General features: G+C 41.4%; 2 protein-coding genes across 3 annotated transcripts; both read right to left on the minus strand.

The window, feature by feature from the left end:
• Nucleotides 1–555: 555 nt before the first annotated feature.
• Nucleotides 556–12,079, minus strand: LOC119790477 (X-linked inhibitor of apoptosis). 2 transcript variants are annotated; one of them, XM_038296017.1, is made up of 7 exons: nt 11,927–12,079; nt 8,035–8,315; nt 6,664–7,228; nt 5,903–6,002; nt 5,743–5,821; nt 1,496–1,534; nt 556–1,403 (listed from the first exon to the last, which is right to left on the minus strand). In XM_038296017.1, the coding sequence occupies exons 2-7, from the start codon at nt 8,263–8,265 to the stop codon at nt 1,209–1,211; spliced, it is 1,209 nt and encodes a 402-aa protein (XP_038151945.1). In that variant the 5' UTR covers nt 8,266–8,315; nt 11,927–12,079; the 3' UTR covers nt 556–1,208. The 2 variants fall into 2 exon arrangements, with proteins under 2 accessions (XP_038151945.1, XP_038151946.1); XM_038296018.1 differs by having other exon boundaries at nt 556–1,399; nt 1,495–1,534.
• A 1,681-nt stretch (nt 12,080–13,760) lies between these two features.
• LOC119790475 (26S proteasome non-ATPase regulatory subunit 10-like) lies at nt 13,761–14,602 on the minus strand. Its single transcript, XM_038296014.1, has 2 exons — nt 14,389–14,602; nt 13,761–14,207 (listed from the first exon to the last, which is right to left on the minus strand). Exons 1-2 carry the CDS (start codon nt 14,595–14,597, stop codon nt 14,054–14,056), a joined length of 363 nt encoding a protein of 120 aa, XP_038151942.1. The 5' UTR covers nt 14,598–14,602; the 3' UTR covers nt 13,761–14,053.
• Between the last annotated feature and the right edge of the window lie 554 nt (nt 14,603–15,156).

Below are 15,156 nucleotides of genomic sequence, written 5' to 3' on the forward strand. Positions count from 1 at the left end.
CATGTGCAGCAAATGGACTGATCCAATATGGTGGACACTGAAGGGGGGGGCTGAGACACAGTTAATATTATCAGCGTTCTGATGGCATTTTAATGAAAGGATTTTTATCAAAAACATAATTAATGTGCACAAATAAGGAATAGTTGTATTAACCATACATGGAAACAGAGTTTTATGGGGCCCCCAGGAACTTGGGGCCCTAGGCTATATTCAATGTAAAACATGGGCAGCAAATCCTGTCTAATTATGAAACATTTATAGTTTATAGTCACATTTCCTGTTTTTAGCCATTGAAAACCACCAAGGCTGAGTATTTGAAATACCCCCCCGTGTCATTCCCTCGTCCAACAGGATGTACAATCAATATCATACATCTACAAAAATGTTCACTATTAATCAGCTCTCAGTTTCATGCATCTTAATCGGAGCAGAATAGTGAATAAAATCACTTTTCCATAGATTTTACCACTAATGAGGCATCCTTATATCTTCAGTTTTTAATCGGCTTCATTATATCCTAAAAATTAATATTTCAAACAATAAAATACAGACAGCTCTGAATAAATTAGAGATTGTATTTATTTACACAATATTTTGCACATTAAGAGTGACAATATTCCATTTGCATCAAGTGCATTAGGCATGAGGAATGAACCCCTTCAGTTCTTTTAAAAATGATTAGATTTACCATGACTAGATCAAACGCTAACGTAAAGAAAGGGAAATCTTACTGAAAATATGGATTTGTCTAAAATTTTTATTTACAAGTAGCCCTAATAAAGCAAAACAAAAACTCTGGTTACATAAAATATCAAGAAAACAGCTACTTACCATTTAAGTGTTTGTAAAAATAAGTATCTGATTGATTAAAATACATTTACAACTATATCACAGGTTATCTGATATACATGCATTATTAAATTACAACTATATTTTACAACCTCGCTTATCTATAATCAATATGTTTAAACATAGTTTATCAGTGGAAAGAAGGCAGGATATACCTGGTAGTTTAATAAACGTCACAATCGGTCATATTGTCAAATAATCCTAGCATGAATGTCAGTTTATTCTGAATAAAATCTAGAACAGCCCTATAGGGAGGCCATAGTGTTACCTTTCTCTCTCTCCACCATGTTGCAGAGGTCAGAAGAAAAAAAAACAAAAACAAAGCAGCATTTATGTTAAAGAACGGGTTCTATTTTCCCTTAAGCAATGTAGGTTTTGATTTTTTGTGCAATGGCTCCACAGCAGATTGGACATTTGACGAGTGACTCGGAGCACTGCTTGCAGCTGACCAGATGACCGCATGGCAGGAAGACGATGCAAATATCTCTATCCATGCAGATTTTACACTGTTTTTCCCTCTGCAGCTTCCTCAGCTTCTCCATTGGGTCCTCTTCGAAAGGAAATGGATACAAATTATTAAATGTCTGCTATACAAATAGACATAATTGACATTTCTGTAGTTTTGACTCAGGGTTAGAAAAATACCTTCTTCACAGGCTGTAAATCCATTTTCCTGACTTGGAGCCTGTATAGAAAAACAAAGATGTTACCATCGATACAGTAAACAAGAAGAGGGATCCCAAGAATGTTGAAATACCTAAAGTGACATTAGGATTAGCAATTCATTGGTTTCCAATAGAACACGCTGGATAGAGCGATATAAGCTGCTAAACATGCAGGATTGTGTTTAAAATGATGAATGACAAGGCGTTCTAACGACAACTGACCAACAGGGTCAGAAACGGTTATAATCAGCTGACAAATAAGACCTAAACTATATTAGAACAAACGTTGTGTCTATATTATATCATATATATTAATCTTATTGTAATCTTGGAACTAATCTAGATTAAAATGGCTGATTTGAATTCTGCTAAAGGTCTTCTTGAATCAGAATTACTTTATTAATTCCTTGCAGGACATTGTGTGCAATTTTTTACAGAAAATAGAAAAATAAGATATAAGAATAAAATTAGGGGGAAAAAATAAAACAATGGTATGAATTAATGAATCAAACTGCTTGAGAAGCTTTTCTACTTCATCTACTATGATAACTGGTGGTGAAAATAATTTCCAATAAGATATATTAGTGTTTAATAAGAGTTTATTCAGATTAACATGAATTCTGTGATTAACTGTTTATAGTCAGTAACTTTGCGTCAGTCCGTTCAAACTCTAGTTCTCCTTTTTCCACCAGTCACTCAGGCAGTCATTGTGAAGTCATGAAAGGCTGGAGTGGCAGCAAGGGCTGCTGGGTAATGTCAAAATGGGGAAAACATTTTTTTATTAAACAGGGTTGTTTATGTTGGTAGTCTGTTCGTGCTAAGCTAACATTATGTTCTGGAGGTTGCAGCTGTAAATGTTAACATTGGCAGCATCTGAAGAATGTTTCCCTGGTGGCATAAAGGAAGAAGCATTTCCTAGTTTATTTGCATTACATAAACAAAGAGCATCGCTGCTGGACCTTGGTTTCAGCATGAAGTACTTGCTAGCATCATCACAGACATCATCAGTATAGAACTAGTTCCTAGTTCACAACCCAAATTTAATAGATCAGCGGCGACATTTTGTTTATCGCGTGATAAGAGTCTGGCGTTAACGCAGCACATTAACGGCCCGCCACTTTTTCGGCTTTCGTTTAAATGTGATCATCATGGCACCACCACCCTGCATGTTTTACATGTTTCTCTGCTTCAACACACCTGATTCAGATGATTGCAGCTCAGCAAAGAAAGTTTAACTGCTATCAGGTGATATCAGGTATGTGATAACTGAAAAATATGTAAAACATGCAGGGAAGTGTACCCTGAGGAGCAAGATGGAGAAAAAATACTGGAGTGGGAAGCATGGCGTCGTTTCTGGACCAAACTGAGACCATCGATCTAAACATTTAGAATAATTCAGCAATTTATAAAGTTTATATGAAATCCAAACAAGACCCAGCTAAAGTATAAAATCCTCATCTAAAGAACCTGGAGGTAAAAGGAAATGAAACTGAGCTTTAAATATTTCAATGGACATGCTTTTTGTGTATTCTTACCAAATTTTGGTAAAAAACAAAAAAAGAAAACTTATTTTGTTCATTTTATTAGAAATTCAGAATTATTTGTCGATGATATCAAAGAACAAAAATCTTTTTGTGTGTTCTTTTTTTTTTTCTCTTGTTAAAATTAGAAAACAGAGAAAGCATGTAAAAATATGAACATAACCAGTATATGTATATAATTGTATTGTAATGTGCTTTCTCAAAAAAAATGTAATATAAAAAAAAAAATAAAAAAAAAAATCTAAAAACGCCAAAATGTTTCCTATTAATTCCAATTCCCCATCCCTGACATAGATAATAATTAAAGCATTGTTTACATTTCCCAGCTGGGCAGGAACAATAATAACTGATGTACAGTAGCTGCCATTCAAAATGGCCGCTCCCAGACAAACGCCACCGAATGGCAGCAAAATCCCCTCCAACTTCCAGCCACAGGCCTTCTCCTGGATGTGCAGATTTTTTTTCCTGACTCCACCCTTTGACTGAATTACAGGGTCTGACCAGCAGATGGCGCTTCTCTTTAGATCTTAATGTCCACAAATCATCACCGAAAGAATATTTTAGTACAAAGATTGATTTTAAAGAGGAATTGTAGGAAACCAGTCAAGGAGACCGCAAGGAAAGTAGGAAAATTTTGTGTTGTTTTTTCCCACTTACCGTATTTTCACGACCATAAGGCGCACTTAAACGTCTTTTTTTTCCCTCAAAATGTGCGGTGCGCCCAATGGTGCGGTGCGCCCTATGTGTGTTGTAACTGCGACTTTTGAGACCACCTCATAGAGGAGATGATGAAAGAGTGGCTGAATGTCAGGAGACCAGGTGTTTTTTTTCCACTCATCACCATCGCTGTTAATATGTGACTCCATGCGTGCCCATCTCACAGCTGATGTGAAAAACATGGGGAAACAAATTAACGCTGTGCTCGCTGTTCAACCGCTGGACATCGGTGTGAACCGGACCCAGCAGGTGCAGCAGAAGCAGCGAGTTTACATGCAAAGTCAATGGTTGACGCGCGTATAGGTGCAGCAAAAAGCGCGTTTTGAGCAGCAGCCGCAGCGCCTCGGGAGCGTTTAAGTATCTGACGCACCGCCAACGCGCTGCTGCTGCTCGAGATGGAAAAATTGAAGTTTTGCTGCTGGACGCACCGCATCAACCAATCAGAGAAGCTGATCTGGGAGCTGACAGCGAGACAGACACAGGGCTCTGATGACATTAACGCAAATGAAAAAGGCTGGAGATGATGAAAGGCAGGTGTATGTGAGGAGACCAGGTGCTTTTTTCCACGCATCACCATCGCTGCGTGCCCATCTCACAGCCGATGTGAAAAAAAAAGGTGAATCAAATGGATGCTGTGCTCGCCGTTATCCCGGGGGGTCTGACAAAGGAACTTCAACCGCTCGACATCGGTGTGAAGCGGCCGTTCAAAGTAAGGCTGCGAGCGGCGTGGGAGCGATGGATGACAGACGGAGACCACAGTTTCAGGATAAGTGGAAGGCAGCGCCGGGCAAGTTACGCCACCGTTAGCGGATGGATTGTAGATGCTTGGACTAACGTGTCTGCTGGCTCTGTTGTTCGAGCTTTCGCAAAAGCCGGCATTATTTCTGAGGAGCCGCGCTGCACGGAAAGTGACTCTGACAGCGAAGAAGGGGAAACTGGCATGTCTGATTTAGCGCAGCTGTTTAATTCAGAAACAGAGGATGATGACTTTGATGGGTTTGATTAATACTTTGTAATAAATACATGAATAAAGCACAAACATACTCAGTTTTGCTCCCGCTCTATTTTTCTACCTGAAAACTTAATTCAACAGTAGCCTCTGGGCGGGTCTCCTCCTCTTCACCGCGGCGGCTGGCAGGTGTTTTTCATCTAAATAATCTAAATCTTGCAGCTATATTTGCTGTGATCAGTGGGAATAAAGTAGTTTTAATATGTTTTTAAGTGAGAAAGTCCACCTGAAAACTTAATAATTGCAGTCAGTTCATCCAGATTATCTATTTCTGTCGGAGGCGCTCAGACCCCCACAAACCAGCGGTGCGCTGACAGGAGAAATCCCTTCAACAGCAGCCTCACCGCGGCGGCTGGCAGGTGTTTTTCATCTAAATAATTTAAACTGCAGGCACCAGGATACCGGCAATAAAAGCGAACATATTCCGTCGGCAGGTTTCAGGATTTTAAGTTAATTTAGGAGTGATCACAGCGCTGTGTCATCTGCGATGTGTCTGTCTCACGGCCAGCTCGCAGGTTTGATTAATACTTTGTAATAAATACATGAATAAAGCACAGTCATACTCAGTTTTGCTCCCACTGTATTTTTAAAATGCGCAGTAGAGGTATTTAAAGGTAGTAGAGGACATGTACCTGTATATAAAAAATGCGCCCTATAGTCCGGTGCGCCTTATGTGTGTGTTAAATACAGAAATGGGACACATAACTGAGAGTGCGCCTTTTAGTACGGTGCGCCTTATGGTCGTGAAAATACGGTACATTTAATTTAAAACCATTTTTTTTTACTTCTAACCACCAATTAATCTAGAAAAATTCAATTTACTTAAAGCACCTCTTCATACAATAACATATGAAATAATCCTTTTCAAGCTCTTTTATTACAAGCTTCAAAAACAAAAAGACCAGTGTTTATATTCAACAAAATGATCAAACATAAATTGGTTTATAGTAATTAAACTTACAGCAGCGGTTTCTCTGGGACATCGTAGCTGAATGCTGTTGACAAATTCTCTTCCCTTTTCTTCCAGCAGAAAGGTGCATCTAATGGAAAGTGAAGAAATTTATGAATAAAAAGATGTTAACAGACATGTGAGCGAGTGCAGACATGGATGTAGGTCTTACCCTGGGTAGTTCAGAGCGTGTTCTACCCAGGGGTCTTCCTCTGGCGCCCAATCTTTTAAACCGCCACCACAGCGGAAACACAACACCTTGTCTCCTTGTCCTGAAAAGACAAGATGTCAACATTTTTATGTTAAGTCTATAAGATCGTAACAACCCTATTTCCACTAGCCCTCTGAAACCCATCTGAGCCGAGTTCGGGCCGAGCCTGGGTCAGTTAACCGTGACCGGGTCGGTTAACCGTGACCGGGTCGGTTAACCGTGCCCAGCTTGGTTCTAACGACCATTTCCTCGCCTCCTATTGGCGGGCAATACGCAAACGAAAATGGCAGCGCCCATGACATGCCTGGAGAGCGCCATCCGCCCAAATTTTAATAAGAGCATCAGCCTCGGCATCATCCCAGGTCGCACCACGCTCTTCTAATGCCATTTACTGTTAATAGGCTGAGAAGAAGATGGTGTTTTGAACAGATCTGTGAATTACAAAGCCGGACACACCGGAAAACCAGCGAAATGAGTCAGCTGACTAAACAGGAGATGATGCCTTCTGCTCATGAGCTCTTTGTTATCAGAGAACCGAGCCACAGATGATCCAATCCGAGTCCTACTAGTACTAGATTTAGCGCGGTTCGGTTGTATCTGGAACAGTACAGTTCACCTGCGTACCATTTACACCCAACAGTTACCTTGGTTACCATGGTAAGACGGTTCCCGGTATGGTTTCAGAGGGGTAGTGTAAATGTCCCATACGATAGAAGCTCTACCTGTGCTGTAGAAACCAGCTCTTGCCAGCCTCTCAGGGTTCACAGGGTGCTGAACGCCCACAAAGCTACCGAGTCTTCCCTCAAAAGTCTCCATATTTCCATCCTCCATCATGTCTTGGCTGCTGCTCCCCTCCGACGCATCGTCCAGGAGCGGGACGTTTCCTACGTCATGGCCGAGGATGAAAAAGCAGTTGGGGTTGTGTTTGGTGTGTTCACCCCACGGGTTGTCTCCATTTTCCCAGCCGTTCAGTTTTAACCCACAGCAGAAACACTGCACCCGGTCGTCACATCCCAGGTAGAAGAAGCCAGCCTGAGCCAGATCTCTGGGTGTTACGGGTGAATTAGAGGGCCAAGAGGGAGAGAAGGTCTGGAGACGAGCTTCTTCGCTCTTCATGTGGGGGGCCTTGGGGTAGAGGGTCTCATCAACTACTTCTCCAGTAGACAAGCGATACTGCATGTCTTCTGCAGCTTCGTCGTAGATGGAACCATTGATGATGGGGGAACCATATCTTGGGTTCAAGTTGTTTCCGTGGCAGCACATGAGGAATGTACAGGATGGAGAAATCTGTGTAAACAGGAAATATATAATTAAAAATCTACAACGACTCAATTCTATTCAGTTTATTTCTATAGCTCCAATTCACATCAAGTCATCTCAGGTCACTTTCCAGTTCACCAGATCATCCAGCCAGATTGATTCAAAGTTTAATATCTAAGGAAAACCAGCTGATTGCATCGACTCATTGACTCTTCAGCAATCCCTCACGCTAAGCATGCTTGTAGCGACAGTGGAGAGGAAAAACTCCCCTTGAACAGGAAGAAACCTCCAGCAGAACCAGGCTCAGTGTGAGCGGCCATCTGCTGAGGCCCACTGGGGTTCAAGGAGACAGAAGCAGACATAGAAAAAGAAGCATAGATACAAAAGGCAACTGTCAACCAGCTCCACAGGCGGCCCCGTCCAGGAAACACACAGCCAGGCAGACGAGCTCCGAGCCAGCTCCCATGTCAGAGGATGAAGAGAGCACATCCAGTTAGTCACAGTCAGAGAAACAGGACTACACTGGAAAACAGGCCAAGCCCCAACATCTAGAAACAAAGGTGTTGATGGCAGCAGCACAGCTGATATTTCTCTCCAGGATGGAGTCACAGCCAAACAGGAACAGACCAGATGAAGCTACTATGAGAAAAAGCAGAGAGAGCAGGACGTTAGAGATTGAACTAACAGATTCTGCAGAGTGGGAGAATAGAGATAGAATGAAGCAGAATGATGAAAAAGGGGTCCCTATGTCCTCCAGCAGTCTAAGCCTATAGCAGCATAACAAAAGAACAGAAAATGATATTTTTTCCATTTCTACCAATAAACTGAATTACCTCCTTGTGCCTTTGTACAGGTGTGTCTCCTGTATGCCAATTCTCCACAGTCCTGTTGCAGCTGAAGCACTGGACGCGGTCTGCATTGCCAGTGAAGAAGAAACCAGCCCTTGCTAGTCGTTCTGGTGGTACCTGCTGAGCCAGAGTGGAGCCCCGGAAGGATTCCATGCGGCTTTGTAACCGTGAGAAATCGGCACAGCCGTCTGATTCCAATGCACTATTTTCACACATAATGGAGCGAGGAAACAGCTGGGTGGACAGATCTGAACAAGAATATATCTGCAAAGAAAACAGAGATTAAAGTTACAGGCTTTGTTCTTTGCTTTAAATGGGTCCTTTAAGTGAGACAGTCAAACAGCAGAACTCTCTAATCTACTGATCCAAAACTGAAATAATTAGATTTAAAAGGAGGATATAGAAACCTGTGTTCCTCCTCAGGAGAACGGATAGAAATAATATCAGTGAAACGGATACTTTTGTTCTGAAAGGAACATGCCGTCCTGAAAACTCAGGAGGAGGCGTGGCTGTACAGAAACCATGCCAACGATTCAATGACAGCCGCAGGGTGGAATTCAGAATGTATTGTTTGTCATACATTAAGAACGCAATGAACTCCAATCCTTGATGTGAAGATCTAATCTCTTGAAAACGGGCTGTCACTACCAGATCCGCCCCGGAAGCACGACCCGCCCTGCACATGCGCCATCAGCTCATCCAGATATACAGCCTGGTCCTTTATATTTCCTTCATTTCCCAATATTCCTTTAAGACTCCATTCTTGGTCTGTCCTTCCAACCATTCTTCTAAATTTCTCCCTTTCATGTTTATAAGTTTTACAGTTCATCTGTACATGTTCTATATTTTCCTTTTCTCCACATCCTTCACAAAAAATGTCACTGACGCACCGCTTTGAAAACCCAACCAAAACGCAGGATTTGAGAGCAAAACTAGACTAGCATGGCCAGGACCAGTGGGAAACTATGGGTGCTTTCCCTACTTCTTTAAAGCAGATCCAGTTACTTTAAAGGAGAAGTCAGCTTTCATTCAGAAACCAAACTTCTGAAAATACTTTAAATATGAAATTATTACATACGGTTCAATAAATAAGTGTTTTTAACTAAGTCTAATTTTCATTTAAGTGTGCTTTACTGGAGGCATCCATGTTTAGGGTTGGGAATTGAAAAGATTTTCACGATTCCGATTCCCTTTTCGATTCTATGAAACGATCCGATTCTTTGTCGATTCTTTTTTCGATTCCAATTTGGGCAAAAAAAGAGAACAAACAGTTTGATTATCAGCATCAACTTTGTTTACTTAACTATTGCACAATCTTACAAACTCAACAAGATCAAGATGTCCACAGGAAATGTGAAACTGGAGTAAAATCTGTGTTTAAATGAAAAATGAATACAAGAACAAACTTAATAACCAACAATGTCTAACAACAAATGATGGGATAATAACCTATTTTAAATAACAAAAAATACTAATTATAAAACAGTAGTAGGGAAAATTAACAGTTCTTTGCAGAAAGATGAGCATATCTGCTTTTTCTGGAAGGATACGGGATCTTTCAGGGCTTATGGTGTCTCCAGCCGTGGAGAACACCCTCTCAGATGGGGTGGAGGAAGCCTGCACACAGAGGTAGTTTTCAGCCAGTCCAGATAGCAAGGGCAGCGTATCTTGCTTATTCCACCACCACAGTGTGGCGCTATCCCTGCAGGGGATGGAGGGCAAGCTTTTATAGAGCTGGATTTCCTGATCTACCCTCTGGGCTAAGGAAAGACGGGGCTTTGATTCACAAAGTGACCGCAGCTCGTTGTCTTCCTCCTCGAATAGTTCTTCCAACTTGCGTAAAAAACGTGACGTAAGTCGTGCTCCCCAGAGCCGGCGCTTTAGGCTCTGGTGCTGCGGGAATCGAAAAAAGAATCATTCAGCGAGCTGCCAAACGATGCCATGGAATCGGAAAATACGGAACCGGTTCTGAACAGGAACCAGTTTTCGATTCCCATCCCTATCCATGTTTGTCAAACAACACTACTGCCACCTACCGGTTTGTGACGTCACGGTGCGGTATCGGCTGTTGATCAAGTCCCAGTGCTGTATCTGCCCCATACCCGTCTATGTCTCTAAGATATCTGTATCGGGTATTACAGGCTAACAGGGAACCCAACTACTGCCCACTACTAAGGGGTGGACCCGTTCGTCTGTTTCAGTTTGCATGTTTTCTGTGCCAAAACAAGGCTTTGTTTTGGGTCCACCCTATAAAGCCTGGAACTCAACGCTATTTCTGACATTTTAAAGTGAAAAAAAATCTTCCTGGATGGAAGAGAAACGTCTTCAAACTTGGAAACAAAGTCCAGTGGATTGTTTTTAACTTTTTTAGAATGACTGTGACCCGGATGACTGAGAACTTCTACAGCACAGTAACATCCATCCTTCTGACTTTCCATCTGATGCTTAATAGTCGCTCTGCCCGGGTGAACTAGGCCGAATAGTTTGTGTTTTGTTTGAAACAAGCTTCCTGCTGATGGTTTTAAGAGTTTAACTGAATGCTAATGCTCTCCACACAGACTGACCGAGCCACGTGTGTCAGAAGAAACTGCTGCAGTGAACTGGCTACATCGTTAGCTCCCAGCTAGCTCATTATGGACACATTGTGGAGGCCGTGTTGTGATCCAACCGTTCCTCTGTTTCAGCAGGACCCATCCAGAGCAGACCCCCAGGGACCAGCTAAGCTAACCCACTCTCTTTCATCCTCATCCCAGTTTTAATGCATTCCTGGGTCATTCTACATTTTTCACACATAATAGAGCAAAGAAAGAGTTGGGTGGACAGATCTGAACAAGAATACAACATAATTCAATGACAGCCGCAGGGTGGAATTCAGAATATATTGTTTGTCATACATTAAGAACGCAATGAACTCCACTCCTTGATGTGAAGATCTAATCTCCTGAAAACGGGCTGTCACTACCAGATCCGCCCTGGAAGCACGACCCGCCCTGCACATGCGCCATCAGCTCATCCAGATATACAGCCTGGTCCTTTATATTTCCTTCATTTCCCAATATTCCTTTAAGACTCCATTCTTAGTCTGTCCTTCCAACCATTCTTCTAAATTTCTCCCTTTCATGTTTATAAGTTTTACAGTTCATCAGTATGTGTTCTATATTTTCCTTTTCTCCACATCCTTCACATTTATCATTTTTCCTGCTTATTACGTATAGTAATTTAAATAGCTTTGACCCACTCTGAATCTGATCATTATTGATCTGTGTTTTCTTGGTGTGGAGCTACTTTTACAAGCGTGTTTGTTTTATTGACCAGAACACCCTGTGATCCTCTTGCTCTGCACACGTGATGACATTCCTAAGGAAGCCAAGATCAGATCAGACCAGGAGGCTGATCAAGGCAGAACCGCAACGCCTACTAAGATCTACAGATATTAGATCAGCTCTGCTTTTTCTCAAAATGAAAGTACAGCAAAGGTACTTTTCCACCATGTGGTAGTAAATCTACACATTACTAACAGACTAGTGTAAAGACTGAATGGAAGATGTTAAAGATCACTGAGTTATTATTTAACTGAACTTTGCACATTATGCAAACCTCTTTATTGACGCTTTTTTTCCAAGATTTGATCCATTTGAAGGGAAATAGTTAAATATTTAGGCTTCAGTGAAACAAAGCAGCAAATAAATCTGATAAGGGTTCATAGAAATGTGTAAAATAGAAGCTGTCAGTTTGGACTTTCACCTTATACTGTGAATAAAACCCCAGACTGTCCACTACGGCTACAAACGGATGCTAGCTGGGTTAGCTATGCTAGCTGGATACTAGGTCACGCGGCTACGCAGTTGAGTTCCGCTGCAAAATCTTAATATTTACCTTTTTTTGCGCCTTTGAGCTTCAGTTAGTTGTTTCCCTTTGGTTCAGCTGTTATCGCCCCACAGCAGAGAACCACGAACCAACTACGCTGCTTGATATAAACTGACGGTTTGAGGAAGTGGGAGAAAGGGGCGTTCCCTGGCAGCAGAGAAACCGGAAGTAGCCGCACAACTAGGAATGGCATTTTACTCACTGATGGGCCGTTTCGGTGGTCTGTGCAAGTATAGGAAACCTACTCGCACAGACCAATACCTTCTTTTTGACTCACACCACCCACTGGACCACAAACTTTCAGTCATCAGAACCTTCCAACATCGCGCTGAGCATGTCCCTACTAAAACAGAAGGGAAGCACAAAGAACAGAAACACATCAGAGATGCTCTCCGAAACTGTGGATACCCAAACTGGGCTTTTATCAAATCAGAAAGGAAATCCAAAAGACACGCAGCAGAAGATAGCGGTGAGAAAATTAAACGCAAAAACGTCACAATCCCTTATGTTGCTGGAGTCTCTGAAAAACTCCAGAGCAAGCTTGATAAAAAAAACTTATACAATTAAAATTAAGTGTTCCTTCCTGGCTTTACTTTGCACACATAGCAATGACACTAGCCAAACCGGTTATGAAACAAAAATAATTCTCAGCAGCTGCACCTCTTACAAAAAAAAAAAAAAAAACACTAATGTTTGTACTTATTTACTTATGGACTTTCTGGAAATGTATTTAAAATAAAATCAATACAAATAGTGTTCCTCTGTTATTATTATATTTCTAGAAGTAGAAATAGTCCATTAAATAGGACTAATATTATGTGGAACCCTAATTATGCTTTCTAAACAAAAATAGCAGGTGTTTGGCAGCAATCTGGTGTTGTTATACTGTATTAAAGAAATAACAGCTGCCTTTTATGGCTGAACTGCTTCAAAGGGTCTTCAAAAAATGAAAACAGTAATATTAACAATCAATGGGTAAAAGGGAAACCCTCACATTGTCTTTTTCAGACGGCTGTGGTAATGGTGTAACTACACAACAATAGGCCCATAAGGGGCCGACCAACGCTATAAGCAACATTATGTGGGTGGGCTCCATATGAAGTAACTCGTGATAAAGGTTCAGGATACGGCGACAGTTTATTAAATCCACCCAAGAAGATACAATTATGCAATTCTCTGCACTTTGAATGGAACCATTGGTGACATCACACCACCACGTTACAGACATCCCAAGCTCCAAAAACGTATTTAATCCCTTAAATCACTGCAAACGTATTAGTTTCAGGTATAAATATTGATCCATCGGTTATTCCTTGCTGACCGGACTTTTCCTTTAATAAAATCCATGCTGAGCTTGTTCCTGGAGAACAACCAATAAACCTGCATTATGACATTTGAACTTAAGTTTAGTTTTACTTAAACGTCTTAATGCACCGAGAACAATTCCAGGTGCGACTCTCCATCATCAAATATTTTAGAAATCAACGAGGATGAAAGCTACGGAAGAGGATTAGGGCCACTGGAAAAAAAAGAAAAGAAAGATTTTTAAATTTTATTTCAGTTTAGCATTTCTCAGAAATCTGACTTTAATCTCAGAATTCTGACTTTAATCTCATAATCTTGACTTTTCTTCTGACTTTAATCTCACAATTCTGACTTTTTTCTCAGAATTCGAATTCTGACTTTCTCTGAATTCTGACAATAAAAAATTATCTGAGATTAAAGTCAGAATTCGGAGACTTTAATACTAAACTGAAATAAAATGTAAAAATCAGTTACCTTTTTTTTTCAGTGGCCCTAATCCTCTTCCGTAGAATGCAGATTTAATAAATACAAAAGTCATATTTTTATTTGGATTACAACAAATTTATTCCAACCAGATATTTGAAACCACCTGATGTTTTTCCACTTCTATATTTATTCTTTCAAAGCAAACACACCATGTTGGTCTCAGAGCCCCAATGGGAGAAGGTGATGAGGCCAGAACAGTCTGAGCATTCCTCTGACACCGTGGCCTCTTTCACATGGCGCCGATCACACAGAGTAACAGCAGGCCTGCCCAGGAGGAGCTCAGACTTCAGTGGAACGTGATGGTAGGGGTTCAGGACAAACCAGGATCGACCGGTCAGTGAAAGCATCAGCCCTCCACGATCCGACGGAGAAGGTTCCCCAACCCACCCTTGGCTAGCTGGATGGGGGTCTTCTCCTCCTTGTTCTCGATATAAATGCTGGCACCATGTTCTACCAGCAACTTGGCCGCTTCCACTCGTTCTTCATCACATGCCAGATGGCTGGAAAAGAGGAATAAAGAAAAAGCAAAACTTAAATAGCAAAAAAACTATAAATCTGAGTCAGCTACTTTTGGATTTCATTCCTCCTGAATCCAGAGAGGCTTGGAATTAAAGCTGATGTGAGGCTTTGCCCCATAAACTGCCACCATGTTAATTATTAGACAAACGCTTCTGCACATACAGTGCTGTGTTGCCCTGTGAATCCTGGATGTTGGTTGAGGCGCTCTGCTTGATGAGCAGCTGGATGAGACGGTAGTTCCCCTTGGCTGACGCTCTGTGCAGCGGGGTGGAGTCCAGCTTATCGGTGGCATTTGGGTCAGCTCCGTTTTCCAGCAGAAGTAAGGCGATCTGCGAACAGAGAACAAACTTTAAAGTTGCCCTAGTATTCATTTAGTCACTTCCCTTTTACAGCAAACACACTGAGAAAACCAGAAAAAAACGTCACCGACGCACCGCTTTGAAAACCCTACCGAAACGCAGGATGTGAGAGCAAAACTGGACTGGGATGGCCAGGACCAGTGGGAAACTATGGGTGCTTTCCCTACTTCTCTAAAGCAGATCAAGTTACTTTACAGGAGAAGTCTGCTCACATTCAGAATTCAAACTCACTGCTTTGACTGCATTTAACATCTCTGCATCAGGGTTTATTCACATTTATCTGCTGCTATTTCAAAGAACAGCATCAACAGCATTAAGCGTTAAAACTCGAACATTCCTCAGACTTTAAACCGACTTAAACCCCTCTTTCCCTTTTATCTGTTTATTTTGCAGTATAAAAAATGTTAGTACTGTGATTGTAGTAAATAAAGGTACCATTGTATTTTAAATCCTGGTCTTTTGTGTTTATTTTAAAACAATAAACGGTTTATCACTCAGGCTGGATTCACTCTTCTTTCAGCAGCATCTGAATGAACAGTTTCATTCGGTTGGTGATTAAAGGGGAAATGAA

Source organism: Cyprinodon tularosa, unplaced genomic scaffold (genome assembly GCF_016077235.1).
Source record: "Cyprinodon tularosa strain WSP-4 unplaced genomic scaffold, ASM1607723v1 ctg365, whole genome shotgun sequence".
Taxonomy (NCBI): Eukaryota; Metazoa; Chordata; class Actinopteri; order Cyprinodontiformes; family Cyprinodontidae; genus Cyprinodon; species Cyprinodon tularosa.